Source organism: Marmota flaviventris, chromosome 5 (assembly GCF_047511675.1).
Source record: "Marmota flaviventris isolate mMarFla1 chromosome 5, mMarFla1.hap1, whole genome shotgun sequence".
In the NCBI taxonomy this organism is placed as follows: domain Eukaryota; kingdom Metazoa; phylum Chordata; class Mammalia; order Rodentia; family Sciuridae; genus Marmota; species Marmota flaviventris.
The window spans coordinates 49,133,157-49,160,992 of record NC_092502.1 but is presented as its reverse complement, the minus strand read 5'-3'; the positions used below and the strand labels follow the sequence as shown (position 1 = coordinate 49,160,992).

The 27,836-nt window shown below is 33.7% G+C and overlaps 1 protein-coding gene across 2 annotated transcripts in view; it reads right to left on the bottom strand.

Moving 5' to 3' along the window:
• Positions 1-1,726: 1,726 nt before the first annotated feature.
• Positions 1,727-27,836, bottom strand: part of Dmxl1 (Dmx like 1) — a 165,721-nt gene continuing 139,611 nt past the window's right edge. For both annotated transcript variants that reach the window (XM_027941104.2, XM_027941105.2), the window contains 7 exons: positions 26,786-26,846; positions 15,961-16,088; positions 10,878-10,970; positions 9,140-9,231; positions 8,172-8,224; positions 6,230-6,447; positions 1,727-3,861 (listed from right to left, as the gene is read on the bottom strand). In XM_027941104.2, the coding sequence (XP_027796905.2) occupies positions 3,637-3,861; positions 6,230-6,447; positions 8,172-8,224; positions 9,140-9,231; positions 10,878-10,970; positions 15,961-16,088; positions 26,786-26,846 (870 nt within the window). In that variant the 3' untranslated portion in view covers positions 1,727-3,636. The remainder of the gene's footprint in view (positions 3,862-6,229; positions 6,448-8,171; positions 8,225-9,139; positions 9,232-10,877; positions 10,971-15,960; positions 16,089-26,785; positions 26,847-27,836) is intronic.

The window sequence follows — 27,836 nt, the reverse complement described above, 5'->3', positions numbered from 1 at the left end:
TCACAGAGCAACCCTTGCTGGTTTCAAACTTTTCTTTTGCAGCTTTCTCAACTCTCTGAGCCTTCATAAAATTGAAGTCTGGGCCTTGTTCTAGATTAGATTTTGGTTTAGAGGAATGCTGTGGCTGGTTTGATCTTCTATTCAGAAAAACAACTTTTTCTGTATCAGTAATAAGGCTGTTTTACTTTCTTAAAATTCATGCGTTCACTGGAGTAGCATTTTTTATTTCCTTCACGAGGTTTTCTTCTGCATTCACAAGTTGGATGTTTGGCACAAGTAGCCTAGCTGTTGGGTTAGCTCCACTTTTTTTTTATGCTTTCTTCAATAAGTTTAATAACTTTTAGCTTTTGACTTAAAGGAAAAGGTGAGTGACTGTTCCTTTAACACTAAAAAGGCTACTGCATGTTTACTTACTGACCTAATACTCTTGTGGCTCAGTGAACAGAGACGCCTGAAGACAAGGAGAGAGACAACGGAATAGAGTTGGTAGAACATCAGAAGAAATGCATTTGTTGACTAAGTTTGCAGTCTTATATGCGTGTAGTTTGTAGTGTACCAAAACAATTATAATATTAACATCAAAGATTACTAATAACCATGATATAATAAAAAAGTATGAAATATTACAAAATTACTAAAATGTGAGAGATGAATTGAACACAAATTATTAGAAAAATGACCTCAATAGTTTTGCTCAATGCACGCTTACCACAAAACTTTAGTTTGTAAAAATTTTTGCACACTATTTGCAAAGTACAATAAAGTAATATACGCCTTTTCATTGTTGCTTTTCCCCCCTAACATTCTATTAACCACTAATGAGAATGAACATACTTTATGACTGTTAATTGTTTTCAATGTCCTGTTTTGGGGAATACTTATTCACAGTTTGACCCTTCTCCAAAAAATTCGAGTTACTTTGTATACAGGACCACTGACATTTCCTATCACTCTAAAATATTTCTTCTGGTCCACTTTTCTTTTAAGTTGGACTATGATCTCCTGTCCTATGACATTTTTTTTGTTTAGTAAAACATGTCTGCCTGGGTTTGTAATCCTGTTAAAACATCATTCCTGCCCTAAGTTTGTATAAGGCTTTTCTTTTAATGTGTATCTTTGTATCATTTCAATTGCTGAGACCAATTTGAGAAATTTCTGCAAACTTTCTTTTATTAAGAAAAAAAAATATTTTAAAAAAGTGGGTGGCCAAAATGGAGGATGAAGGTGACTATCTCATGGTGCTAGATAAGAAAAGTCCTACCTTCCAGAAAATGAGACTTGCAGTATTGTGAAATGTTAGAACCAAATTCTCATAAAACAGAATTAAACAATGTATTTGGGGTTCTCATTTCACATATACGGATAATAAAATTTTACATATACATATGTCCCTTTTAACTATTTTTATTCCCATATTCTTTCCTTCTTCTTCTTCTTCTTCTTCTTTTCTTTTTCATACTGCAGTTTGAACACAGGGCCTTACACATTCAAGGTAACTGTTCTACCACTGAGCTACATCCCCAGCCCTCCCATCTTTCTTGATAAATGCTTTCCTATTAGATGAAAACGTTGTAGAAAAGGAAGAACAGGGTATTTGAGAAGGTTATTCAATCCTCCCTACATTAATCACATGTAAATATATAAATCCTCCATTTTAAAATGTCACATATTTAAAGTCAACTAAATTGGCACAAATATTACTTAAAACAATAGCATGCCAAAAAAGTCACTGCATGATTGTTTATTTAAAATATTATGACTCTGGTTGTAAATACATATGGGCTTACATAATTTATGGTTATTCATATAAACCCTCAATTAAAATACTATTAATAGTTCATCCCCAATGCCTTTTGTTCTAATAAGCACAATAGTAAATTTCCTATCTCACTGAAAGTGTTTATAGCCTTTTGAATCTTGATTTGTGAAGAAATGACTGAAAAATAACTTATGCTTAACTACACCAAACAATAATATTATTTGCAATGGTTGTCACAGATTTCTCCATGGCAAAATAGTAATATATTGTTATTGCACAATTTATAGGAACAGGTTTATAAACTCTCGCTACATAATAACAGTGTTTCACTGCAACTTGCTCAATACATTTAAAATTATGAAATACAATTTACAAAATCTTTAACAATATACTTTTATGATAAAAGTATCCTGAGGATATTACAAAATTCATTTTACCAGCCCTTCATTTCTTTGCTTTGACTGTTTAATTTCCAAGATAATAGTTGTCCATATCTCATTACATAAAAATGCTCTTAATTTATAGTTCCTAATGAACAAAATAAATTTAAGCTAAATATTATACAGTTGTCCCTTAAACACTTAGTCCCCTTTGCCTCCTGTCTCATTGGTTAAAATCAAGTATTTATCAAGTTTTCTATAATTCTGAGTCAGAAAAGGTATAGCATGAAACAAATAGGATTAGCATACATAAGTATAGTGCATTTTAAATATTTTGGTCATATCTTATAATAAAATAATGTATTTTGGCAAAAATAATAAAATAATAAGGTTTAGTTTATTTTCTATTAATGGTAGGTCTGGAGGGTATTTTACATTTGTAAATACTAATTTGACTCTTTTCACATTTATTTCTAAAAACACTGCTATAAGGTTTTCAGAATATTAAGATTAAAAAGCACCTAAAAAATAAGAAATAAAGATAAAATTTAAGTAAAATTTCTGTAGATACTCAAATATCTTCTGACAAAATGATAAACTTTTAAGTGTTTTACATGTGCCAACACAGAATCTTTATTGCCTGCTAAGACTTACTTGACTCTATGTAATCTTTAAAATAATCTTAGAAGTCATCTGGAAATTTATCTGAAAATTAGAATGGAATTCAAAAAAATTTTCTTAAATGAAGAAAACAGTTGCAAAAAAAGTTATTATTCTGGTGGCAGTAGTTGTTATGGCACAAAACACAAGAAAAGATATGTAGTTTTTTCTTATATACATACAAATGAAGTTCAACTAAGATGCGTAAGATATATATATATACACATATATACACATATACATACACACAAATACATCTACATACACACAATTTGGGCTTTAGAGGGGAAATTGATGAAAACTTAACATATGAGCCATTTGGCTTATTTATCATTTATGTTCCAATGACAGTTTTAAAAGAGATGTTATTGAGTTCTTACTCAAATATCAATCTATCATTAAGAGGAAAAGAGTCCGAGATGCATATGCCTGATAGAGGAAGTAAGAGTGGATTAAGTGATGAGTTATTATGTGCAACTGCCATTACTTAAAGGGTATTTTTACTCTCAAATTCATGCAGAGAGATCTGCAGAAGAGTTTATCAACAATAAGAAAACAAAACTCCTTTAACTCTATGACATACTCACTACACCATACTATAAATATGTATTATTATAGCATTACTTACACATTCTACTTTAGGCAATATAATCTAATTCTGAATGATTCTGTTATTTTTTAAGGCATCAGTGCATCAAGGGCAAAGCTCCATAAAATAAACATTAAAATAATAAAGCAAGAGCTTATTTGTGGTATAGAGAATGATTACTGTACATGACATCTATTGGTAACTTCCACCAAACAGGTAATAAATTATACATCTTTTTTGTAAAAATATTACAGCATAAATTTCACATCATTTTTTAACACTTCATTTAAAGGGTTAAATTGATCTGGCAATATCCTCATTTTCATTGTTCCATCAGCTCCACAAGAGAAAATGTGATTTGCTGGTCCTGTCTCAATTTGCATCACTCCGGTTCCAATATTTCTAAAAATGGACTGCCGAGCATGTTCATTGATAAAAGTGTGGAGAAGACTGAAAGTAGAAAGACTCCAAATCTGAAAAACATTATGAACAAAATGAAAATTGGGTTGATAGTATCTTTTAATAAGGTAGTATTAACCCTGCATAGGAGATGAGAAAACCTAATTATATGAAGGTTAAGTGTACAATGCCACAGAAACTTTTAGTATTACAGAGACTAAAATATAAAAATTTTCTATTTCTTAGCTGAGCTTTTGCTCTCTACATGTATAGTGGAATACTCTACTCCTGTTTTTGTACTACTGAGTACCTAGCTATCAGAATGCTGAAAAGAGGAAAACACCTAGAGGCTCTCCATCCTGGTAAAGCTATGCTTTAACTACAAGACAAACATCAGCTCTTAAAACTTCAGAATACTTACTTAGATTTTCTATTTTCAGCCCATATCTAAATAAATGTGTTTATTTCTAAAGCAAATTATAAGTATCAGGGCTGGAGTTGTGGCTCAGTGGCAGAGCGCTTGCCTCGCACATATAAAGCACTGGTTTCAATCCTCAGTACATGTAAAAATAAATAAACAAAATAAAGATATTGTGTCCATGTGCAACTAAAAATTTTTTTTTAAAATTATAAGTATCTTTATTTATGTGAATTACTTATATAGTTTTAGAACATCTATCATCTATGTTATTTATTATTTTTACTTTTTTTTTTTGGTACTGGCGATTGAACTCAGGGGTACTCAACCACTAAGCCACATCCCCAGCCCTATTTTGTATTTTATTAGAGACAGGGTCTCCCTGAGTTGCTTAGTGCCTCGCTTTTGCAGAGGCTGGCTTTGAATTCGTGATCCCCCTGCTTTAGCCTCCCAAGCTATAGAACATCAATTTTAGATTTAGAAAACTAATTTATTTCCTGATTTTATTGTCATCATTAGAAAAAAAAAACTTACTACTCTGTACATGAATTTATTAAATTATGGTTTCTGAATGCAATTTATATTTTTAATTTTTTACTTTGATTCTAAGAAAAACCTTTTCAAATTTCTATAGTTCTGTTTTTTTTCTAGCTGAGAGTTATGAAAATTACCAGTTTTAATAATTAGAAGTCTTTTTTTTAAGATTTTTTTTTTATTGGTTGTTCAAAACATTACAAAGCTCTTGACATATCATATTTCATACATTAGATTCAAGTGGGTTATGAACTCCCATTTTTACCCCAAATACAGATTGCAGAATCACATCGGTTACACATCCACATTTTTACATAATGCCATATTAGTAACTGTTGTATTCTGCTACCTTTCCTATCCTCTACTATCCCCCCTCCCCTCCCCTCCCATCTTCTCTCTCTACCCCATCTACTGTAATTCACTTCTCTCCTTGTTTTTTTTTTTCCCATTCCCCTCACAACCTCTTATATGTAATTTTGTATAACAATGAGGGTCTCCTTCCATTTCCATGCAATTTCCCTTTTCTCTCCCTTTCCCTCCCACCTCATGTCTCTGTTTAATGTTAATCTTTTCCTCCTGCTCTTCCTCCATGCTCTGTTCTTAGTTGCTCTCATTATATCAAAGAAGACATTTGGCATTTGTTTTTTAGGGATTGGCTATCTTCACTTAGCATAATCTGCTCTAATGCCATCCATTTCCCTGCAAATTCCATGATTTTGTCATTTTTTAGTGCATTAGAAGTCCATCTTATTGCACTAAATATGCTAATTGCTTAATGAATTCTAAAACACCAGATCCCTGGTGTAGGGTTGCTGACCACTTATTTTACATGGAGACTAGTCTAAACTGATTTATCCATTTCCAAATGGGGCCACAGGACCCTCAAAAAAAACCCAGTAAGTATGCACTTTCCTGAACCTTGGACTTCACAACTGAGTATTTCTGCAATTTGTACCTTTAATAAATCTCCTTAACATTTTTAACAAGGCTGCTTAACATTTTAAACAACCTAAGTTTGAAAGGACAACTAGGCACAGGGCTTATCCAGGTACATTCAGAATTCTTCACTCAGGCACTGAGTGGTTGGATACTTTTATTATATTAAAAAAATGGGACAAATGTGGGATAAAAGAAAATGTCAGTATATTACTCAGTAACTGAAAATTGAATCCAGTAAATTAAACAACTCAAGAATATAGAGGCAAGACTAGTTCTAATGTCTGAGATATGTTTATACTTGTAGAAAAATTACTTCTTAAGCTTGAGTTAAGCATATTTTAAGGCAATAAAAAAATTTCAAATGTAATTTATCAAAGGATTTCTTAAAAAGTAATTAGCACTGTTGAAATAATACTACTATTACTTAAGACTGGTATTGTCAAAGTGATTAAAGACTTAAGATTTCTTAATTTTTTTTTTCATTTTGTAGATATTGTGGTATCAATCATGTTTACCTTTATTTTTTTAATTTTTATTTTTTTCATGTTTACCTTTATATTGCCTTCTGCAGATCCTGTAACGAAGTACTCTTCAGTTGGATCAATAGCAATGGCTTTAACAGGGGAATCATGGCTCTGAAAAAGTTGCCTTTGTTGTCGTTGGAGAAGGTCAAATACACATGTGAAACCTTTTCTGCCACCTGATATTAGTAGTTGATGTTTAGGAGCATATGCTAAAACTGTGGCTCCACTATCATGGCAGGTAAAAGCTGAAAGTTAAAAGAAAAATGTTAAAACCATTTAATAATATGGCTAAGATGGCATAAGACCAGATTTGCTTTCTTGCCTGAAACAATTTAAAAGCCAAATGAAATATAAGGAAAAGAAATGACTTGAGAGATTGGACATCATTGGGCATTCCCATCTCTGAAAGATGGGAAACAAGCCATACAACTGCCCCAGCTTATTTCCTAGAGAAAGTTTTCTGGCCATGGCACAATGAGAGGGAACCTAAGTTGATCTGATCTAACCAGTCATAGTGGATGAATAGTACTCTATTATATAAAGTTTCCTCATGGACATCCAATTGGAAAAATTGTCTCCAATTCTCACCTATTATATAAGGAAAGCTGCTAAAAACGTTAATGTATAAGCTTTTTATAGATATGCATTGTCATTTCTCTTGGGTATATATGCAATAGTATCCACAGCTGGGACATGCTAGGTATTTAACTTTATTATAAACTGCCAGTTTTCCAAAGTGGTTGTTTCATTATATACTTCTATCAGCAACATACTCGTAGAAAAGTTACTAGTTTCTCTACCTCCTCGTCAACACTTAATATTCTCAAGTTAGTTAATTTTGGCCATTTGTGTATAGAGTGGCGCCTTACAGCAAATTCAGCATGCATTTCCTTGATGATTATTTATGATGATCACCTTTTTGTATACTTTTTTGCCATTCAGATATTGAGAAGAGGTTAATTTTAAAAAGTCCTGTATTCAGCATTTCTCTCATGGATTGTGTATTTAGTGATGTATCTAAAAACTCATCATCAAACCCATGACACCTAGATTTTTTTGCACGTGTTTAATTGTTTGCAATTTACATGTAGGTCCTATGATCCATTCTGAATTAAATTTTGTAAAATGTGAGGTCTCTAGGTTCATTTTTTAAAACATTTCAACATTCAATTGTTCTAGCACTACCCGTTGAAAGAATTATTCTTTCTTCATTAAGTTGCCTTTCTGCTTTCATCAAAGTTCTGTCTACTGTGTATGTATGTCTGTTCCATGATCTAAGTAACTATTTAAAAAAAATTTTTTTTTTAGTTGTTAATGGACATTTATTTTATATACTGTGCTGAGAACTGAACACAGGACCTCACACATGCTAGGTAAGTGTTTTGCTACCAAGCTACAACCCCAGCCCTAAGGAACTATTTTTACAGCAACTAACTTTAGTATATTGACCTTGTATTCTTGCTACATTCCCACATTAGTTCTAGAAGTTTCTTTTACAGACTGAGATTTTCTACAGAATCATGACATCTATAAATAAAGACAATTTTATTTTTCCCTTCCAATCTATATACCTTTTATTTTTTTCTTGTGTTACTGTTCAGACTTCCTGTACAATGCTGAATAGGAGTGGTGAGAGGGGACATAATACTAGGTATAATTGATGTTCATAATAATGACCTATGGCTATCAGATTCAAAATAAGGACAAATGCTTTTTATATTTTCTGTATCCTACTGTTCTGCATCAAGGTATCAGGTAGAGTTAATTATGTATATCTTTTTGTTTTCAAACCCTGATATCATGAGCAAAATAAACCTTGAAAGTTGTAAAACACATGATCTAGTTCAGTTGGTAGAGTATTTGCCTTGCATGCAAAAGGCCTTGGGTTCAATCCCCAGCATCACAAAACAAACAAACAAACAACAACAAAACAAAACAAAACAAAACCCCCCACAACTAAAAAACTTACCATGGACTAAACTATTGGCAGGTGCTACGAGAGTATCCCACAAACATATGTTTCTGGAAAAAAAAGATTACTTTTTGAGTGACATAGAAAGTTAACAGAATAAAAAATAAGTATGTCTCATGTAAATGAAATAACATGACTCTCTCAAAGAATGTTCTTAAATTTATAAAAGTATCAAACACAAACCAACAAGCTTACATAATCGTTTTACAAAAAAACTAAAAACTATTATTTTATAAAACTGCGTAACTTCAGCTTAACAGGTAGTTACATTAATATCAAATAAAGGGTGAATATAGAAACTACTTTGATTATCAGGTGAAATGACATAAACAAATGGCAAAAAGACACTGAACTTTCTTGAACACAGAGAAAAATTTCTGATATAAAGAGGCATCAATATATGTAAGGAATTTCTATGGAAGATAGGCTGAAGACTCTACAGTCCTAAAAACTAGTTTCTAGTGAAAACTGAGGCCTTTCAGATAAATATAAAAAGCTCAGTAACCTCAGTGTGCCTTGACCTCAGAATTCAGTTGTTCTAGATGAAAAGGAGAGAATTTAGCTTTTTGCAGAGGCGGGGTGAAGGGAAGTGGGCTGCTATGGATTAGATATTAGAAAACTGAGTCTTTTTGAGTCCTATTTTCTTGTTGTGAAAGTCATATCTATCTACCAAATAGGACCATGGTGGATTAACTAAGTTAACTAAATGACATGACCAATAAATAATGAGTCTATTTTTGTCTCAAGCTTTTTAAATACATAGAAAATAATACAAAGTACATCCTACTAATAACCAAATTATTTTCTCCCTAACTTTACAAGTAGGACATTAAAAATGTTCTAAGTAATTGTCTTTTTAATAAAAAAATATCTAAAGGCATAATTATTCTTGAGGAACAAGGACATAGAGCAATAAAAAAAATCAGCTATACATATACGATTCAGTTTCAGCTATCATCTCTTACCGATTATCAGTTGAAAGACCAGCTGTGGCTATCAGAGAAGAGGAACTAACGAAGACAAAATCATTGGCTGTTTTGTTATGACACTGCCAAGTCTGGAATGGTTATAAACAATAAATGTTACTGTTGTCACTAAAAATTTCATAACCAGGTAGATGTATTATTCAAAAAGTGATCATACAGTTTATGACTTTCTTAAACCTTTTCTTTTTATCCTCTGAACTTTAGAAAAGTTGTAAAAGTAGCCCAGAGAACTTTCACATATCCTTCTCTCAGACTCAGCATTTTTTAACATTTTATCACATTTGTTTCTTATCTCTCTCTCTCTCTCTCTTTTTGGTGCTGGAGATCAAACCCAGGGTTTTGTGCAGGGCAAGTAAGTGTTCCACTACTGAGCTACACCCTCTAGACCTTCTACTCTTTCACAGATGCAGATACACACAGACACATGCACACTTTTCCTGCACCATTTAACTAGACTGTATGTCATGATACTTTATGAAGCCCTTCACTTTTTTACTTTTCCTGTGGTGCTAACGATTGAACCCAGTACATCATGCATGTTAGGCAAACACTCTAGCACTGAGCTACACTGAAAGCCCAAGCCCTTCACTTTTGTTTGACCAAAACTTCAAAGGTAAACATAAGGATGTTAAACTTTAAATATTTCCTCTGGTATATTTAGTGAATTTTTCTGTCTTAGGAAAAGATAGAAAGCAGGATTTTAGATTAGCTTTGAATTAACCTTTGTTAACCTGACATCACATATTTTTCAGAAACATTTAAACTTATAAGAAATTGTTCAAATCTATGAATAAAAATTACTAAATCACCAAAACTAGAAAATTTACAGTAGTTCTCAATATTCCATCAACTAATAACTTGATAAATTATAAAAGTTTAATCAATTAAAAAAGGAAAGGCAGACTCTTTGAGGACCAAAATTTAAATCTGTTGGCTTAGTAAAAACATAAAGAAAAAAAACAAACAAAACTAAAGTTCTTTTAATGTATCCTAACCAACTGTCACTTGCATACTTTCACTTAATATTGTACTCTAGCACTTAACCTTGAATGAATTACTGGAATCCTAGCTATATTCTTAACTTCTTCCAGATACGTATTGTTTACTTCTGTAAAGGGCTTTACTGAAGAATGTATTAAATATTAATACAGTGTTCTTTGAAGCCACAGAAGGTTAAGTCTACATAGCACTGAATAGAGATACCTCAATATTTCATTTAAAAAGAGACAGACAAATGGGCCATGGGTTTAGCTCAGTGGCAGAGCACTAGTCTAGCATGTATGAGGCCTGTGTTTATTCCGCAGCGCGCGTGCACACACACACACACACACACACACGAAAAAAAAAAAAAGGAGGGGAGATAGAAAAACAAGTTACAATATAATCTTTCTACTTTGTGGAGAAGCAGGACTGCAGGGAAAAATCAGATGCACTGATATGACAATCATTCCATGTAGGTAATATATACATTGCATGGGTCTCTGGAGGTACCATGTTAGTTCTGTACATATTAACTTTCCAAATTATCAGAGATGAAGGATTTTTATGTTTCACAGAACAATTTAAACATAATACAAGGACAGGAGCCTATATAAAGTGACTGGGAGTACATAACACTGCACAGATTTTACTTGAATATATCTTGTCTCAAATACATTCTTGGTTTCTTTAAAATAAAAATTCAAATTTATTATATAGGTAGGAAATCTTGGCTTACCAGGTATGGCTTAGGCATGCTCCCAGTAACTGGACAACATTTCCAGTTTGTTTGATACAAACTTAAATATCCATCAGCATCAACTATTCCAAACTTGGAGAAAAAATGTTTAAAAAATTTTAAATGTTTAATACAAAAGCACATATTTAAACTTATCTTCACTGTGACAGTCATACTTTTGCTTAAATATTAAACTGAAATATTGTTCAAAATTTTACTTCACCTATGCATGAATCTAGCTCAAAAACAACATTTAGCTTCTGCTTAAACAATATGCCAGGGTAGACAAAAAGGAAACAAACACCAGATACCCCTTTAATTATAGTAATCTAAAGCATCACCTATATATTCTCTATAAATACTCCAAAAAAGTACATTACTACTAAACTTACATATGACCAAGTTTAAGTCATATGTAAGACAGAAAACATTTCTGAAAAGGACAAAATAAGAACTTTCAGAAACGGAAAACATGTTAAGAGTAGAAAGTGAAATAAGGATTGTCACATTAAAAGAATTCTACTACGGGAGCTTAGGAGTAATTATAATTAGGAAGACATTAACATAATTCAATAAAGGAGTATGTAAAGATCTTCCAGGATGAGTAAGACAGCTAAAATATTTTTTATTTAAATTGTAAAAATTGTGTATGCTTATGTAAAGTATATAAGTAAAACACATGTTTATTTTGGACCCTTGTCCTCTCCTCCTTCCAGATCTAATACCTACTACGACCATTTGATGTTTTTTAAGATTTCTTTCTATGAATATTTAAACATTTACATACAGCATTTTAAAATAACAAATGGGATTGTAATATATAGTTCCACAGTTCCATTTTCATTTATTATATTTCTATGTCAAGACAAATCTAGCTCTGTGTTTTCCCCTTATAGTTTATAAAACATATATTGGAGAAAAGACAGCCTCTTCAACAAATGGTGCTGAGAAAACTGGAAATCGATATGCAGCTAAATGGAACTAAGCCCCTATCTCTCACCATGCACAAACTCAACTCAAAGTGATCAAGGACCTAGGAACTGAACCAGAGTCCCTGCACCTAACTGAAGAAAACGTAGGCCCAAATCTTTACCATGTCAGATTATGCCCCGACTTCCTTAATAAGACTCCTATAGTACAAGAAATAAATTTAAAAATCAACAAATGGGATGGATTCAAACTGAAAAGCTTCTTCTCAGAAAAACAACCAATCAGCGAGGTGAATAGAGAGCCTACAGAAGGGGAGCAAATTTTTTACCACATGCCCATCATCTAGGAAATATAAAAAACTTAACACCAAAAAAACAAATAAGCCAATCAACAAATGGGCCAAGGAACTGAACACTTTTCAGAATATACAATCAATCAGATATGCCTTTTCATAACTATGTGATAGATATTCAGAATTGGGAAGGCTTGGTCAAAAATTGTCATTTAAAATTGAGAGATGAAGGCAAAATTAAATCCTAAGTGGAAATATGAATTCACACCAATTTTTTTTCTTAGGTAACACTAAATAGTATTAAAATTTGAAATATTTGTCAATTTTGTACAAAAAAAACTTTAATTTTGAGTTCAATTATTAGTGAAGGTTATTGACTATGTACAGACTTTTCATAAATTATTACTATTGTTAGTCTATATCTCTACTAAATTATTGGTCCATTAAAAAATTAATAGGGCTAAAATTAGGAATATTAACCCATAGTTTCTACAGGTATTTTACAAGTATTTTTCCAGGATTTATATTTCTTATTTTTTTCTATTTTCTGAATAAATAAAGTATGTTCTTTAGAGAGAGGACACATGTATTATTAGTCATCAACTTTGATAATTTGGATGGACTTCAATTCAGGTCCCATTCTTGTTTATCAGAGAATTCTGTGGATAATGCTCTATGGTCAAATTAATCTTTGAGTGAATTGATGCCATTAGTTTGAAAGGTGGAGGTTGTAAATAACTATGCATACCACTACTCTGTCATAGGAGCTTATAGTATTTTTCTTCATCCTTCAATTTAAAAATCCAATAACAAAACAACCAGGATGTATGTGAATATATGTTGTTTTTCAATACTTCCCCCCCCACATAGTACTTATCAGGCTCTTTCTCCTACAACGTTCTGTTCTTTGCTTTGGGGAATTATTCTTTATTTCTTTGAATATTGCTTTTCCTTCATTATTTTGTTTTTTTCTTCTTCTTCTAGAATATTTCCTGAGACATTTTTATCATAGGATAATTTATTAATTTGTGCTTCCCAATCATAAACATGATTTTTAAAAAATATTTATTTTTTAGTTATAGTTGGACACAATACCTTTATTTCACTTATTTATTTTTATGTGGTGGCGAGGATCGAACCCAGTGACTTGCATGTGCGAAGCAAGTGCTCTACCGCTGAGCCACAACCCCAGCCCCATAAACATAATTTTTAAAAAAAATATATTTAATTGTAGATTGGCACAATACCTTTATTTTATTTATTTATTTTTATGTGGTGCTGAGGATCAAATTCAGTGCCTCACACATGCTAGGCAGATGCTCTATTACTGAGCTACAACCCCAGACCCATAAACATGATTTTTAACTATTTCTGTTGTGCTATTCAGTTCTTCCAATGAACTGTGTTGCTTTTTTCTCTTATAAACAGTTTTCAATTTATCCCATTACAAAAAGTAGTGCTTTAGCCACATCACTGTTTATAGCATCTCAGTTCACAATGGCCACGCTATGAAACCAACCTAGATGACCTTCAAAGATGCAACGGATAAAGAAAATGTGGTACCTACACACACACACACAGAGGAATATTACTCAGCCATAAAGAAAAATGAAATTATGGCATTTGCTGGTAAATGGATGGAACTGGAGACTATCATGCTAGGTGAAATAAGCCAATCCCCCCAAAACAAAGGCCGATTATTTTCTCTGATATGCAGATGCCCCACAATAAATGGGACGGTGTACAGTGGATTAGACAAAGTGGAATGAAGGAAAGGTATGGGGGAGGGGAACAGGAAAGACAATAGAATGAATTGGACATAATTTTCCTATGTTCATATATGAACACACCACCAGGGTAACTCAACATCATGTACAACCATAAGATTGGGAAGTTATACTCCATGTATGTACATATCAAAATACACTCTAGTGTTATGTATCTAAAGAGAATAAATTTAAAAAAAGAAAAAAAGTGCTGCTTTAAACATTCTTACACATAATACTTTAGATTCAGTTCAATGACTGAACACAATTTTTTGGAATCATGTTTTTAATTTTCCAAGAATTCTTCCCTGTTCTACTGTCCTTGTTGAAGTTTTGCTGTCTATTTCTATCGGTAGACGACAATCAAATGGAGAGGATGCTTAGGTATTTGGGATTCATGATGGAGGTAAATGTACAGTAAGTTCTCTGCCTGTCAAGCCTTAAAATAGCTCATGTGGAAGACTGTACTGAGAATTAAAGCTGAAAAATAAGATTTTAGAAGGTCTTAAATATCATGCTAAAAATTTTGACATGAAGTTGTCTTGAAGGATTCTTAAAAAAAAATAATATGATCTTACCTATATTGCAGTTAGGTAACTATGCTGCTTGTTATGCAATTTTGTTGACAAGATGATCTATTTATAGAGACTATTAGGAATAATGCAGTATTGACAACAAATTGGAAAATTATGAATATATAAAGGATAATGATAAGGAACACAAACGAGAATACAGGTTGAGTATGCCTTATCAAAAATGCTTTGGACCAGAAGTATTTCAGATTTTGGAATATTTGCATAGATTATGCTAGTTGAGTATCCTTAATCTGAAAATCTGACATCCAAAATGCTCCTAAGTCCAAAACTTTACCAGCAACCTAAAGTGCTCAAAAGTACTTTCAGAGCATTTCACATTTTTAGATTTTCAGATTAGGAATGCTCATTTGTTGCTAATTACGTTTGAGATTTAGGAACATTTCAGATTTCAGATTAGCAATGCTTAACTGATACAAATTATACTGGTTTCTACAATAGATTTTTAATTTCCCACTAGGGAACAAAAAATGTTGCTAATTGGCATTAAGAAATAAGCTCTCCAAATATGATTTCACAACTAAATTAAACAATACTGACTTTTGTAAAATGGAAATAAAGCTATGTGACAAAGAGTAAACAAAAGGTTGTAGCACATAATTATACAAGCAACATGTGAGGAAGGTTAAAGACTGAGAGACTTAGGGGAAAGAAAAGTAGATATACCATCAGCTAGGGTCTACATGAGTAATTTTTAGTGGATTACGGACTTGAAGACAAAGAAGAGGCTGATTTGCTTTATAATGATTATTTAAAGTGCAACTGAGATATGAGGAGCAGAGAGGCAATTTGAAGAAAGCAGAGAAAGGGGGAAATGAAGGTAAGGGATGTTCTAGAGGAGGCAGGTTCAGCAAACTTTTTCTTTAAAGGTTACATAATAAATATTTTAGCTTGCCCACTATAAGGTCTTTGTCCTCCTGAACCCCGCTGTTACAGTGGAAAATAGCCAAAGAAAACAAACAATAGTTGGATTAACTGTGATAAGATTATTTACTAAATAGATGGCTAGATCACAGTTTGCTAATATCTTGGTTCTAGAGCAGTGTTTTTCAAAACTTAAATAAGTATACAAATCACAAAAGTATCTATTTAAAATGCAGATGGTGATTCAGTAAGTTTGAAGAGAAGCCTGTAAAATGTACTTCTACCAAGTTCCCAAATGCAACTTGCTGTTTGGTGCTGGATCATAGTTGAAGTAGATTACCAGGGATAAAGAAATCAACATTTAATAAATAAAAAATGTGTAATATACGATAGGCCTATAATCATTGGTCCTAAGGCAACTTTTAATTTTAGTCGACATATTTACAGCATATATCCAGGAAGAACCAAATAAATTTAAATGTACTTTTTGGCTAGAATTTAAAAAACAAAGAATTCATATAAGATTAAAGCATTATTATTGATTTACTGAGTTATTCTCTTCAGAAACTCAAACTAGTGATATTTATAAACCCCCAACACAATCAAGCCTCTTTTCCCATTTCCATTTTACACACTACCTTATTTCCCTGATAGTTAAATCTCATTCTTGTAACTCTTGAATTGCCGCCAGATCGAAAACAGGTTATTTGTTGAGAATGGCCCCATTCAAACATTCTGACACTCCCATCTTGAGCACCTGTCAGATCTGTATTATAAGATGACAAAAATTTCAAGTTCATTTTAAGAATCTTTGGAAAAATTTATTTATTTTTATCCAGTACAAGAAATCTTTATCAAAGAAAAACTTAGGAAGCAAATCATAATCAATTTATATAAATTTATCTTCATATGAAGTTTAATTCACAGAATTAATTGGATAATGAGAAGTAAATGAGATCATTTATATAAAGCACTCAGAAATATACATTATCAAACCCAATTTATGTTAATTGTAATTATCAGTATTAATGTGGTACGGGAGGGTAATAAATTATGTTAATGTATATAAAGACATCCAGCACTTTGCTAGTCACATTTATTAGCTAATTTTCTTTAATTCTTTACCAAGCATTTAAAATAAATAAACTTTAACTGGTTTGAAATGTTTTGCCATCAGGAAGGGGTGGTAGGGTGGAGAAAAAAAAAAGAATTTTTAACAATAGAAATACAAAGAATTATTATTTTTTTTTAGTTTTGAGGAAATTTTTTATTAGTTCTTTTCAGATATTCATGACAGTAGAGTGTATTTTGACATACTATACATACACGGAATATAAATTCCTATTATTATGGTTGCACATGATGTGGAGTTACACTGGTTATGTATTCATATATGAACATAGGAAAGTTATTTTGGATTCATCCTACTATCTTTCTCACCCCTATCCCTTTCCTTTATTCCCCTTTGTCTAGTCCAATGAACCACCCACCCCCCTTAAAGTGTGTTAGCATCTGTATATCAGAAAGAACATTTGGCCTTTGTGTTTTTGGGATGGGCTTATTTCACTTAGTGTAATAGTCTCCAGTTCCATCAATTTCTCTGGCAAATGCCATGATTTCATTCTTCTTTATGGCTGAGTAATATTCATTGTGTGTGCACATATGTATATGTATGTGTGTGTGTGTGTATATATATATATATATCTCACATTTTCTTTATACATATATGTGTGTGTGTGTATATATATGTGTGTGTGTGTGTATATATAATCACATTTTTGTTATCCATTCATCTACTGAAGGTCACCTAGGTTAGTTTCATAGTTTAGCCATTGAGAAATGCATGCTATAAGCATTGATGTGGTTGCGTCACTATAGTGATGCTGATTTTAAAGTCCATTGGGTATATGTCAACAAGTGAGATAACTGGGTCAAATGGTGATTCCATTCCAAGTTTTTGAGGAATCTCCATGTTGCTTTCCAGAGTGGTTGCACCAATTTGTAGTTCTACCAGCCATGTATGAATGTACCTTTCCCCTCACATTCTTGCCAACATTTATTGTTACTTATATTTTTGATAATTGCCATTCTGACTAGATTAAGATGAAATCTGAGTGTAGTTTTAATTTGCATAGACAGAATTTCTTGAGACTGGTAATATTAACTCTTCCCTGTTTCTCTAATAGTTTTGATTAACTTAATTTAAAAAATTGGACTAGCTATGTTTAAAAAGCACTTACATTTTTCTAGCATTATTTATAGTGTTGAAAAAATAAACAACGTACATGCTGAGATGGCGGTAGGGCCTTGAGTTCCTGAATGAGCCAACTGAAACCCAACTCAATATACAACAATAAAATAAAACTTAAGCTTAATTAAACAAAACTCAAATAAATCTCTAACCATAGGCTTTACAAATAAAAACTGCCACCTAACCTCAAGGACTCTGCATTTTAATCAACCAAATTTATTTTTGCTTTGCTTCCTCAAATACTTTAAAAATTTCCCCTCATCTCAGTGAAGCCATGAGCCACCTGTGGTTTGGTTCTGTCTGATTCATGAATTTAAGCTGAATGCTCAAGTAAACTTGTTAGCATTTTAATGTGCCTAAGTTTATCTTTTACTAGTTCTGGTGTCAAAAGGGAGATACCAGGGAGATTCCCTGATCATGACCCCCAGGGACAATGAATTCTACTGAGGCACAGATTCTACTGAGCTCCTTTTGCTCACTGCTTCTTGCTGCACATTTGTAGGCACTTGTTATGATTTAGATGTGGTGTCCCCCAAAAGCTCATGTGTGAGACAATGCAAGACGGTTCAGAGGAGAAATGACTGGGTTATAAAAGTCTTAACCGAATCAGTGAATTAGTCCCCTGATAGGGATAGAGTAATTGAAGTGGTAGGATGTGGCTGGAGGAAGTGGTAATTGGGCTATATATTTCTATCTGGCAAGTGGAGACCTCTCTGTTTCCTGATCAATATGTGAGTTGCCTCCCTCTGCCACACTCTTTGCCATGAGTCCTGAGGAATGAAGTCTGCTGTCTTTGGATTGAGACCCCTGAAACTGTGAGCCCCCAAATAAACTTTTTCTTCCCTATAGTTTTTCTGGTCAAGTCCTTTAGTCACAGTGGTGAAAAAGCTGACTAAAACAGCCCTCTTGGATCTGAGCTCTGCAACTTTCATCATGGGCTCTCCAATTTAAGTACTTCTATTCTAGACAAGGTCTATAAGACAGATGGAGTGTGATATAAACTGTTCTGGTCCAGTAGGAGGCCTCAGGTTGATAAAGTTGTAAGACAGGGAATTGTGTGTTCATGTGAATTCAGGAGTCTAGAACTCCTCCACTTCAAATTCTAGTTACTTTTATGTAGAAGAAAAATTAACTGAGAACCTATGTTTTTCTAGAAAAATGCATAAACCTTATGAAAGACAATTTAGAATTATGGTGGCCATAATGGGTAAGTTTTAACAAAGACAAAACTGTTCATCTATAGGATACACTGGAAAAAAGGGGATCCCTGATGCCTTAGAAACAGAGGGATGTACCTTTTGGTTGGAACACAGAAACCACTGAAAGGAATGAATCAGAGATTGCTTCTCGAAAAAAAATTCCTTATAAAAGGCAAAAAAGCAAAGGAGACATCTTTTTTCTAATTTTGTATAGGAAATCAAACCAAGGCCCTTATGTACTAAGAATGTGCTCTACCACTGAGCATATCCCAGTCCCCAGTTATTCTTTATATGAACTACTTTTTTTTTCATAAATTTTTAGTGGGTCTGTATCTGGCAAATGGGTAAAATTTTGGAATGAATGCTATAGGATCTGTTCTTCATTTATGTGTATGTAAATCTGGAGGTATTTCATAAATTGTGTTATTTTTTCTACCTTCAGATGATAATCTTCCCAAAATTAATCTGTAATAGTGCCTTTAATAAAAGTCAGCTCTTATAAAAATTAAATATTCCTTAAACTCTTAAAAAAAGACTGACTCAATGGGCTGGAGCTGTGGCTCATTGGTAGCACACTTGCCTGGCATGTATGAGGCACTGGGCTTGATTCTCAGCACTGCATATAAATTAATAAAATAAAGGTCTATCAGCAACTACAAAAAAAAGAAAAAAAGACTGACTCAAGTGTTCTTCAAAGTCACATGACCATAGATAATCTTTGGCAAATAAAAGATAATTTAAGTGTGTAGATTAAAAACTCATCTTCAAGGTTGTCAACCTTACATGTAATCTGATATTCAATTTTTATTTTACCTGGGTTTATTAGTCAAATAAGTTCATGTTATCGTTGTTACAAAATTTGTCAGCAAGAAAAATAACTTGGTAATAGCTGTCCTTGTCTGGTGTTAAAACTACCCCAATGAGTTTCCCAAAATCCTTTGGCAACTTACTGACAGGAGTAAAACATCAGGAATGAAGGGTCAGCATGGATCAGCAGAGAAACTTGTCTGGACTTGTTTGGACTTTGCAGTAACTCAGTGACTTTTTAGTGCTGGTCACAAGATGACCAGAGAGTGTGTCTATGTTAGATAAGTGGATGATGTAACCTTCTAAGTTGTGGTCATAGGATAACAAAGTAGTCAGGCAGTATGCTTATGTTAGATAAGTTAGGTATGAACAACTTGTAAAGTATATAAGCGCGGGGGAAACTCCATGTAATTGCTCACAACTAACTCTCGTCGCCTGAGAGTAAGATCGTGCAGTTGTGTGCCAGCCACCTCGTGTATTGCTTTGTGTGGTGTGCGAATAAACCAGCATTTCAAAAGGCAATCGAGTTCGTGCTTGGTGTTCGCGTACGTCGCGGTCCGGGGTCCAGTGCAGATATCCGGAAGGGAACTCCTGGTAACCAGACAAGGCTGAGAAGCTGCTCGTGACACTTACGCCCTTTAAGTGAAATTAATTGCTGAATATTTACTGAATATCTGGATCATCTATATAAGGTGAAATACTAAAACATTAATTGCTTTACCTAGGCTTATATAATTTTTGGGTTCTTATTACAGAACTACAGACATTGAGGTTTTAGTAAATATGTCCTGTGCCATACTGAAAAGTTGTACTATGAGAAAGAACGTGCTTCTGTACAGTATGAAAGGGTGGTTTACAGATTTACCAAACTATAAAATGCTTCTGTGACTGTACAAAAATATATTCTTCCTAGTTTTTACCAGAACTTACTGGAAAAAATTAAGAATTCTAATTTGTAATTAAAACTACCAAGAAAAATAAAAGCAACAATTCTGTGTGAAAAGAAAGTATGACATGTTTTTGGTAGATGAAGCTCTGATTTATGACAAGTATGTTTTTGCTAAAGGAGAGAATAACTTTTATCTTAAAGTTGAGAAAACATTAGAAAAAAAGGAGGCATACAGGGTACATATTCAGATATATAAAAGAACACTGTATAAAAGTTTGGGGAAGAGGAATTTGAAAAGGAATTTAAGTATGGTCAAATTGGCTAAGATTTGAGTGTATTTATATACATTATTTATCTTCTTTTAAAATCTTTTTTTTTTTTAACTTGTTGATAGGCCTTTATTTTATTTATTTTTATGCAGTGCTGAGAATGGAACCCAGTGCCTCACACATGCCGGGCAAGTGCATTTCCGCTGAGCCACAGCTTCTGCCCCTATTTTATCTTATTAAAGGAATAATGAGATTAAAAAGTCTATTAGTGCAATGCTTTCTTAATTATTTTTGGTTTATTGTTCCCTCCCCTCCCCTCCCCTTCTCTCTCCCTCTTTTTCTTTCTTCCGGCACTGGGGATTGAACTCTGAGGTACTCAGCCACCCAGACACATTCCCCAGCACTGTTTTGTATGTATTTTATTTTGAGACAAAGTCTCAATGAGTTACTTAGTGTCTTGCTTTTTCTGAGGCTAGCTTTGAACTTGAAATCCTCCTGCCTCAGCCTCCCAAGCTGCTGGGTTTACAGGTGTGCACCATGGTGCCTGGCTTGGTTTATTCTTTTTTTTTTTTTTTTAACATATTTTTATGTTGTATATGGACACCATACCTTTATTCATCTACTTTTAAAAATATATATTTATTTTAGTTATAAATGAACCTTTGTTTTACTTATTTATATGTGGTGCTTAGACTCAAACCCAGGGCCTCACACATGCTAGGCAAGTTCTCTACAACTGAGCTACAACCCCAGCCCCTCATTTATCTATTTTCATGTGGTGCTGAGGATGGAACCCACCCACTCGTGCTAGGCAAGCACTCTACCACTAAGCCACAACCCCAGCCCTTGGTTTATTCTTGATGAGATTGTGAAAGATTCTTTTTTAAATTTTAGAAACCTGGCTAAATTATCTCATAGCAACCTGTGATACTATTTTAATTATGTGTTTTAAATTGATATTCTTGACAATCTTTTCCAAATAAAACCCTAAATTAACTCTTTTGGCCTCAAAGTATCTTTAGAAATTTTGAGGGTCCCTGGAACACCTTGAAAGATTTGTTCCCTAGACCTATAAAAAGAGTGATATTAAAATAATTAGGCTGATTTACTATGTGAAATTGCTCGAGAAGCACTGTCAAGTAAAGATGATGTTTAATCTTAGCTTATGCTTGGGTAAATGTTACAAAGTATTCCAGAAATTTTATGAAATTTCTAGAAACCTGATATGACCTGGTATAATGTTTTCATTCATATTTTCAGTAATATTAAAATGTTTTATGCCATAGAAATAATCTCCTTGTCAACTGTGTTATTAGTATAATAAATTGATTATCATCAAATTTTTAATGATGGTCATGATTTTTGTCATTGAGAAACAGTTAATCATTTTACCCTGATGCTTTCCTGAAAGCTTTTACAAACAATTACAACTTTTAAGTAGTCTATCTTCAAGGAGATTCATGGAAGTTTCTCAAACATACATATTCCTGGTAACTTTAAGATCATACCACTAGAGTAGATGAGAATGTCCAGAACTCTAATAGGAAAAACTGAAGATTCAGGAAATTGCTAATGAAGATCAAGAATTTATGACATGGGACTGAAAAATCAAATAAAAAAATTTTGTTTTTTAAAGATTTATTTTGTTTGAAACACTGCTTCTTCTTTAATGTTTTGTTTTCAGGAATACTTTCTTTTCTTTAGGGTACTAACAGTTTATAGAAATATTGTATAGTATACTTTTGTGAATGAAGAAGAAAAGTCATGTTTTCTCCCTACTTGATCCCTCCAGAATTTGAAAGGTATTATTGAGTATTCTTATCTTCATAGCAATATAGATATTTGCACAGGTTCAATAAGAATTTTCTTTCTGGGGCTGAGGCTGGTTCATTGGCAGAGTGCTTGCTTAGTGAGGCCTTGGGTTTTTGATCCCTAGCACTGGGAAAAAAGATGTCTTTTTGTAACAGTACAAAACTGAAAGCATTCGTTATATTAACAAGTCATTGAGAATGCATAGAATCAGATGATTAGATAATTTTAAAGCAATTTGAAATAACACACACACACACACAGGCTTACTACTGTGTGTACATAGTTCATTGACATGGTTGCCTTACAGGTAAGTAAGGATTACCACTTCTGGGTAGGAATCCCAGGATATTTCAGACCTTGAGAAGAGAGGGATTCATCCAAATGTATACAACTGAAGGCAAAGTCCTTGGGTTGGTTTTCTAACCTCTAAAGGTTTTTGAAGTCTCATATGAGATGCCTTACTGTACTTTAGTGTTTGTGTGTGGTGCTGGGGATCAAACATAGGGCCTTCCACATGCTAAGCAAGTGCAATACCTATGAGCTGTATCTCCAGCCCCAAGATTCCTTGTTAGTGTTCCCACAAAGCAGACTTCAAAAAAAGTATGTGCAATCAGTCTATTCTTGCTGTACTTATATAAATAATCAGGTCAAGTTTAATGACACTAGGCTTATTTTGCAAATAAATTGGTCCTAATTATTGTTTGAAAAAATGGAAGTAGCTGTTAGAGTGATAAGCTGTAGTCCTTATATGAAGACTAAACTCTATAAAAAACTCCTGAACAAGACCTGATGAGCTATTTGGTTGGTAAATGTATCCAAATGCTAGGAAGGTGGTACTTTCTACCCCAACTCTAGGGAAATAGAAGTCCCTGCCCTCGGGACTCTTCTGTATCTTGCTCTACATATTTCTTCCTTAGTATACTTTATAATATTCTTTTAAAATCATTGTGATTTGAATATGAGGTGTCTCCCAAATGTTCCTAAGTTAATACAGGAATATTCAGAAGTGAAATAACTAGATTATGAGAGGTGTAACCTAATTACTCCATCCTACTTTGAATGGACAAACTTGGTAGTAACTATTGGCAGGTGGGACATGGCTGGAGGGATGGTTCACTAGGGGGTGTGCCCTGGAAGGGTTCATATTTCCTGTGGCCCCTTCCTCTTTCTCTGCTTCATGGCTTCTGTGAGCTAAGTAGCTTTCCTCCACTGCACTCTTCTGCCATGATGTTATACCTCACTTTGGAGCAGTGGAGTTGGCCCACAATGAACTGAATCCCTAAAATTGTGAGCCAAAATAAACTTTTCCTCCTTTAAGTTGTTCTTGTGAGGTATTCTGGTCACAGTGACAAAAACCAAACTAATACAGAAATTAGTATCATGAGTGGCATAGTTGCTATGCCTAACCTAACCATGTGGTTCAGAATCTTTGGACCTGGTTTGCAGGAGAGGTTTGCATATGTTTGGAGATGGAGGTTGGAGAAGCCAATGTTGTAAACAGAGCATACTGGGAGATTCCAGTGGAAGCTCAGAACAGAATATGGTAAGAATGCACACAATAAAGATTGTACTTCTGAGGTTTCAATGAGGATTCTACTAGGAATCAGACTAGAGGCCATCTGTATTATATTCTGGCAAAGAACTTGTCCACATTTTGCTAGTGTCTTGAGATGTTAGGTGAGGCCAAATTTAAAGGTGATAGAAGAAATCCAGTAGAAGAAATTTCAAGGCAGCGCAGCATTAAGGTAGTAGCACAGATTTTGCTGGTAGCTTCTTGCTAGGTTTACTGTGAGAATCAGGAGCAGAAAGAAGAGCCCAAGGGTTTTTAAAAAATCCTTTTGTCCAGAACAGTGAAAGAAAACTTAAGTCAAGAAAGTTGTGAGTGTTGAAGAGATCATAGCTACTAAAGAGACGTTAAGAACTTTACAAAGACACAATAGGAAAAAAATGGCTTGAGGGCAATTTAGGAATTTGCAAGATCGCACCCACTGCAGGCTCAAGGTTGTAAAGGAAAATCTCCTTTGAGAACAGATTCTAGGGGCAACCTGCTTACACTTGGGGTCCTAGGGAGTTGTTTCTCCATACTCAGCTGCCCAGGTACTCAGAGGCTGCTGCAGCTGTGATTCCAGGGCACCAAGCTACAGCTCCAAGCTGGAGGCAAACTTTGGCATCATTTACATGATGCTGGTTCTGCAGGAATGCAGGATACTAAAGTTAAGTTAAGGGAACGTGGAGGCTTCTACCAGATTTCAAAGGCAGTGAGAAGCCAGGCAAAGTATAGCAGTGTCTGTGTCCCTGCACCTGTCCCTAAGAGTGTGATATATGAAGGTGTTAAAGTAAAGTCAATGGAGACTCCAGGAATTAAGAGATGCCATATGAACTGCTTAATGAGAAAAGCTGCTGGCTGCAGAAAGAACCAGTCTAAAAGACAGCACATGTGCCCTGCAAACAGCAAGGCCAAAAGGACAGGGCCGTCCCAGTCCAGTGCAGAGAATACCTTGTTGCCATGTGTCCTAGAAGCTATATGCAGAATTACCTGGCCTGTTTGCCTGGGTGGGTTTTGGTCTTGCTTTTGCCCTATCCCTCCTGTGTATGTTGCCACTCCTCCATTTTGGAATGAGCATGTTTACTCTGTGCCATTGTCTACTGCACATGCATATATGTAACTTGCTTATAATTTGTAAAGGGATTTGGAATTTAGCTTGAGTCTCAGATGAGAATTTAGAGTTAGACTTTTGGGCAATGCTGGAACTGTTAAAACTATAGGGACTCTTGGAGAGGAACTGAATGCATTTTGCACTGTGAGATGGACATGAATTTGGGGGGGGCCAGGGGCAAAATGCTATGAATTTGGGAGTGTCTCCCAAAAGCTCCTGTGTTAATGCAGGAATATTTAGATGTGAAATGACTAGATTATGAGAGCTATAACATAATCGGTCCATCCTACTTTGAATGGACTAACTAGACAATAACTGTAGGCAGGTGGGGGGGATGGTCTGGGGAGGTGCATCACTGGAGACCTCCTCCCTGCAGCCTCTTCCTCTTTTTCTTTCTGCTTCCCAGTCACCATGAGCTGAGTAGGTTTCATCGTGCCTTCTGCCATGATGTTATGCCTCACCTTGGGCCAGGGTAATGGAATTGGCCCACTATAGACTGAACCTCTGAAACCATAAACCAAAATAAAATTTTCCTCCTCTAAGTTGTTCTTGTTAGGTATTCTGGTCACAGCAATGAAAACCTAACTAACACAATAAACAACCAGCAAATTTAAATAAAGTATTTTCCTGAGTTCTATGAATTGTTTTGGCAAATTAATCAAACCCAAGGAGGGAGTCATAGGACTCCCAACTTATAGCCAGTATGTGAAGAGTATAGGCAAAAAGCCAATACTTGTGATGGGTATCTGTAACTGAGTGCAGTCTTGTTGGCCAAGTCCCTAACTGGTAGAATCTGACTCTAAGTAGAGAGTGTCATTAATTGAGATGAGTTAAAAGACGTCCCACTGGTATTAAAAGAGTTGTATAATTGCTCAGGTTGGAAAAAAAATTCATATGTAGAGAAACAGTTGCTTTCCAATTCAGGAAACAATGAATGCATTAGTTTAATTTCTGAAAAATTCTCTGGAGCAGAAGAAAAAGGAGTTAAGTTATGTTACTCACATAACAATATGAGTATTAATTCCAACCCACCAGTTAATACCTCCAAAAAGTTCCCCATAAATTAAGTTCTTGGCTAATGAAAGAGAAATTTTGAGATACCTAGGAAGAAAAAAATGAAAAAAAAAAATACATATGCTACCTTACCATATAGGAGTTGACTAATAACCATTTTCTATGTTTACTATAAAAGTTAATAAATTACAAACTGATTATAATCATGCAATAAATGGCCAAGGTCTGGTAAAAATGTGTGTAATGAAAGACGGCAGTAATCTTATTTATTAAAACAATAATTATCAACTACAATTTAACACTAAGGAACCCAAAAAATGTTAAAAAGACAAAATGTCCCAATTTACTGCACTAAGCTCGCTTTCTCTATTAATTCATTAAAATACCTTTTTTCTGTTTTTATCCAATTTTCAAGTGAAGATTTTATTTACTAGAAAATATTCTCCATCAAAGTAGAATAAATGTCTTTCAATTGAAACTAAAAGTTTTCCATAAATTTCTTATAATAAAAATTGCCCAAAGTACATATAAAATTAAGAATCAATGCTAATTATTGTCAACTTACAGTAAGGAAGAGTTGGATGTGAAGTCATTCTTCTGACATTATTAATGGCTTTCTTAATCATCTGGCAAAAAAAAAAAGAATTATTTTATAGTTTCAATAAAAAGATTAAGAATTTCAAATATAGGGCTGGGGGTGTAGCTCAGTGGTAGAGCTCTTGCCTAGCATATGTGCAGTCCTGGTTTTAATATCCAACACCAAAAAAAAAAAAAAAAGATAATAAATAGAATAAGATAAAAAAGTAAAATAGTGACAGGAAAGTCAATTATTTATTTTTATGTGACTTTACAACTTCCATTATGAATACTAAACTTACTAAACATATTAACATTAAGATTAATATTAAGTTGTTTAATGGTGCTCCTGCCAATTCTCTGATTGTACTAAATTTACTGGAATATTCATGAATAACATAAAGTTAAAAAGACAGAAGCATGTGAAAATAAAAGAGATAAATAGAAATTCAAGTTAACTTTGATAGTTTGGGACAATTAACTCATCTTATTATTTATTTACTTATTTATAGTACCAGAAATTGAACCCAGAGGCGCTTAACCACTGAGTCACATCCCCAGCCCTGTTTTACTTTATATTTGAGACAGGGTTTCGCTAAGTTGCTTAGGACTAGCTAAATTGCTTCACACTTGCAATCCTCCTGCCTCAGCCTTCCCAGCTGCTGGGATTAAGTCATGTGCCACCACACCCAGCTATTAACTCATTTAAAAATCATGCTTTGAATGATTTAACTAGCTTGTTAAATAAGAATTTTAAAAATACACAAAATTAAAGGGAAATTTTTAATTTGTAGACTACTTCTTACTTGTACTGCATCATAATTATAGTTACATGATATTCTAAGTCTCAGGTAGATTTTTTGTTGTTGAGCTTTGGGCTATTAAATTGTTCAATTAGCTTGAAATCTGTATAGAAGATGAGGAGTTGGTAGGAAGAAAAGAGACTACTAGGTCAGCAGAACTGGTGAGGGATAGAAAAACTAGAATATATATGAATGCAATCATACTCCCAAACAGCAGAAGTTGATTATAACAAATAT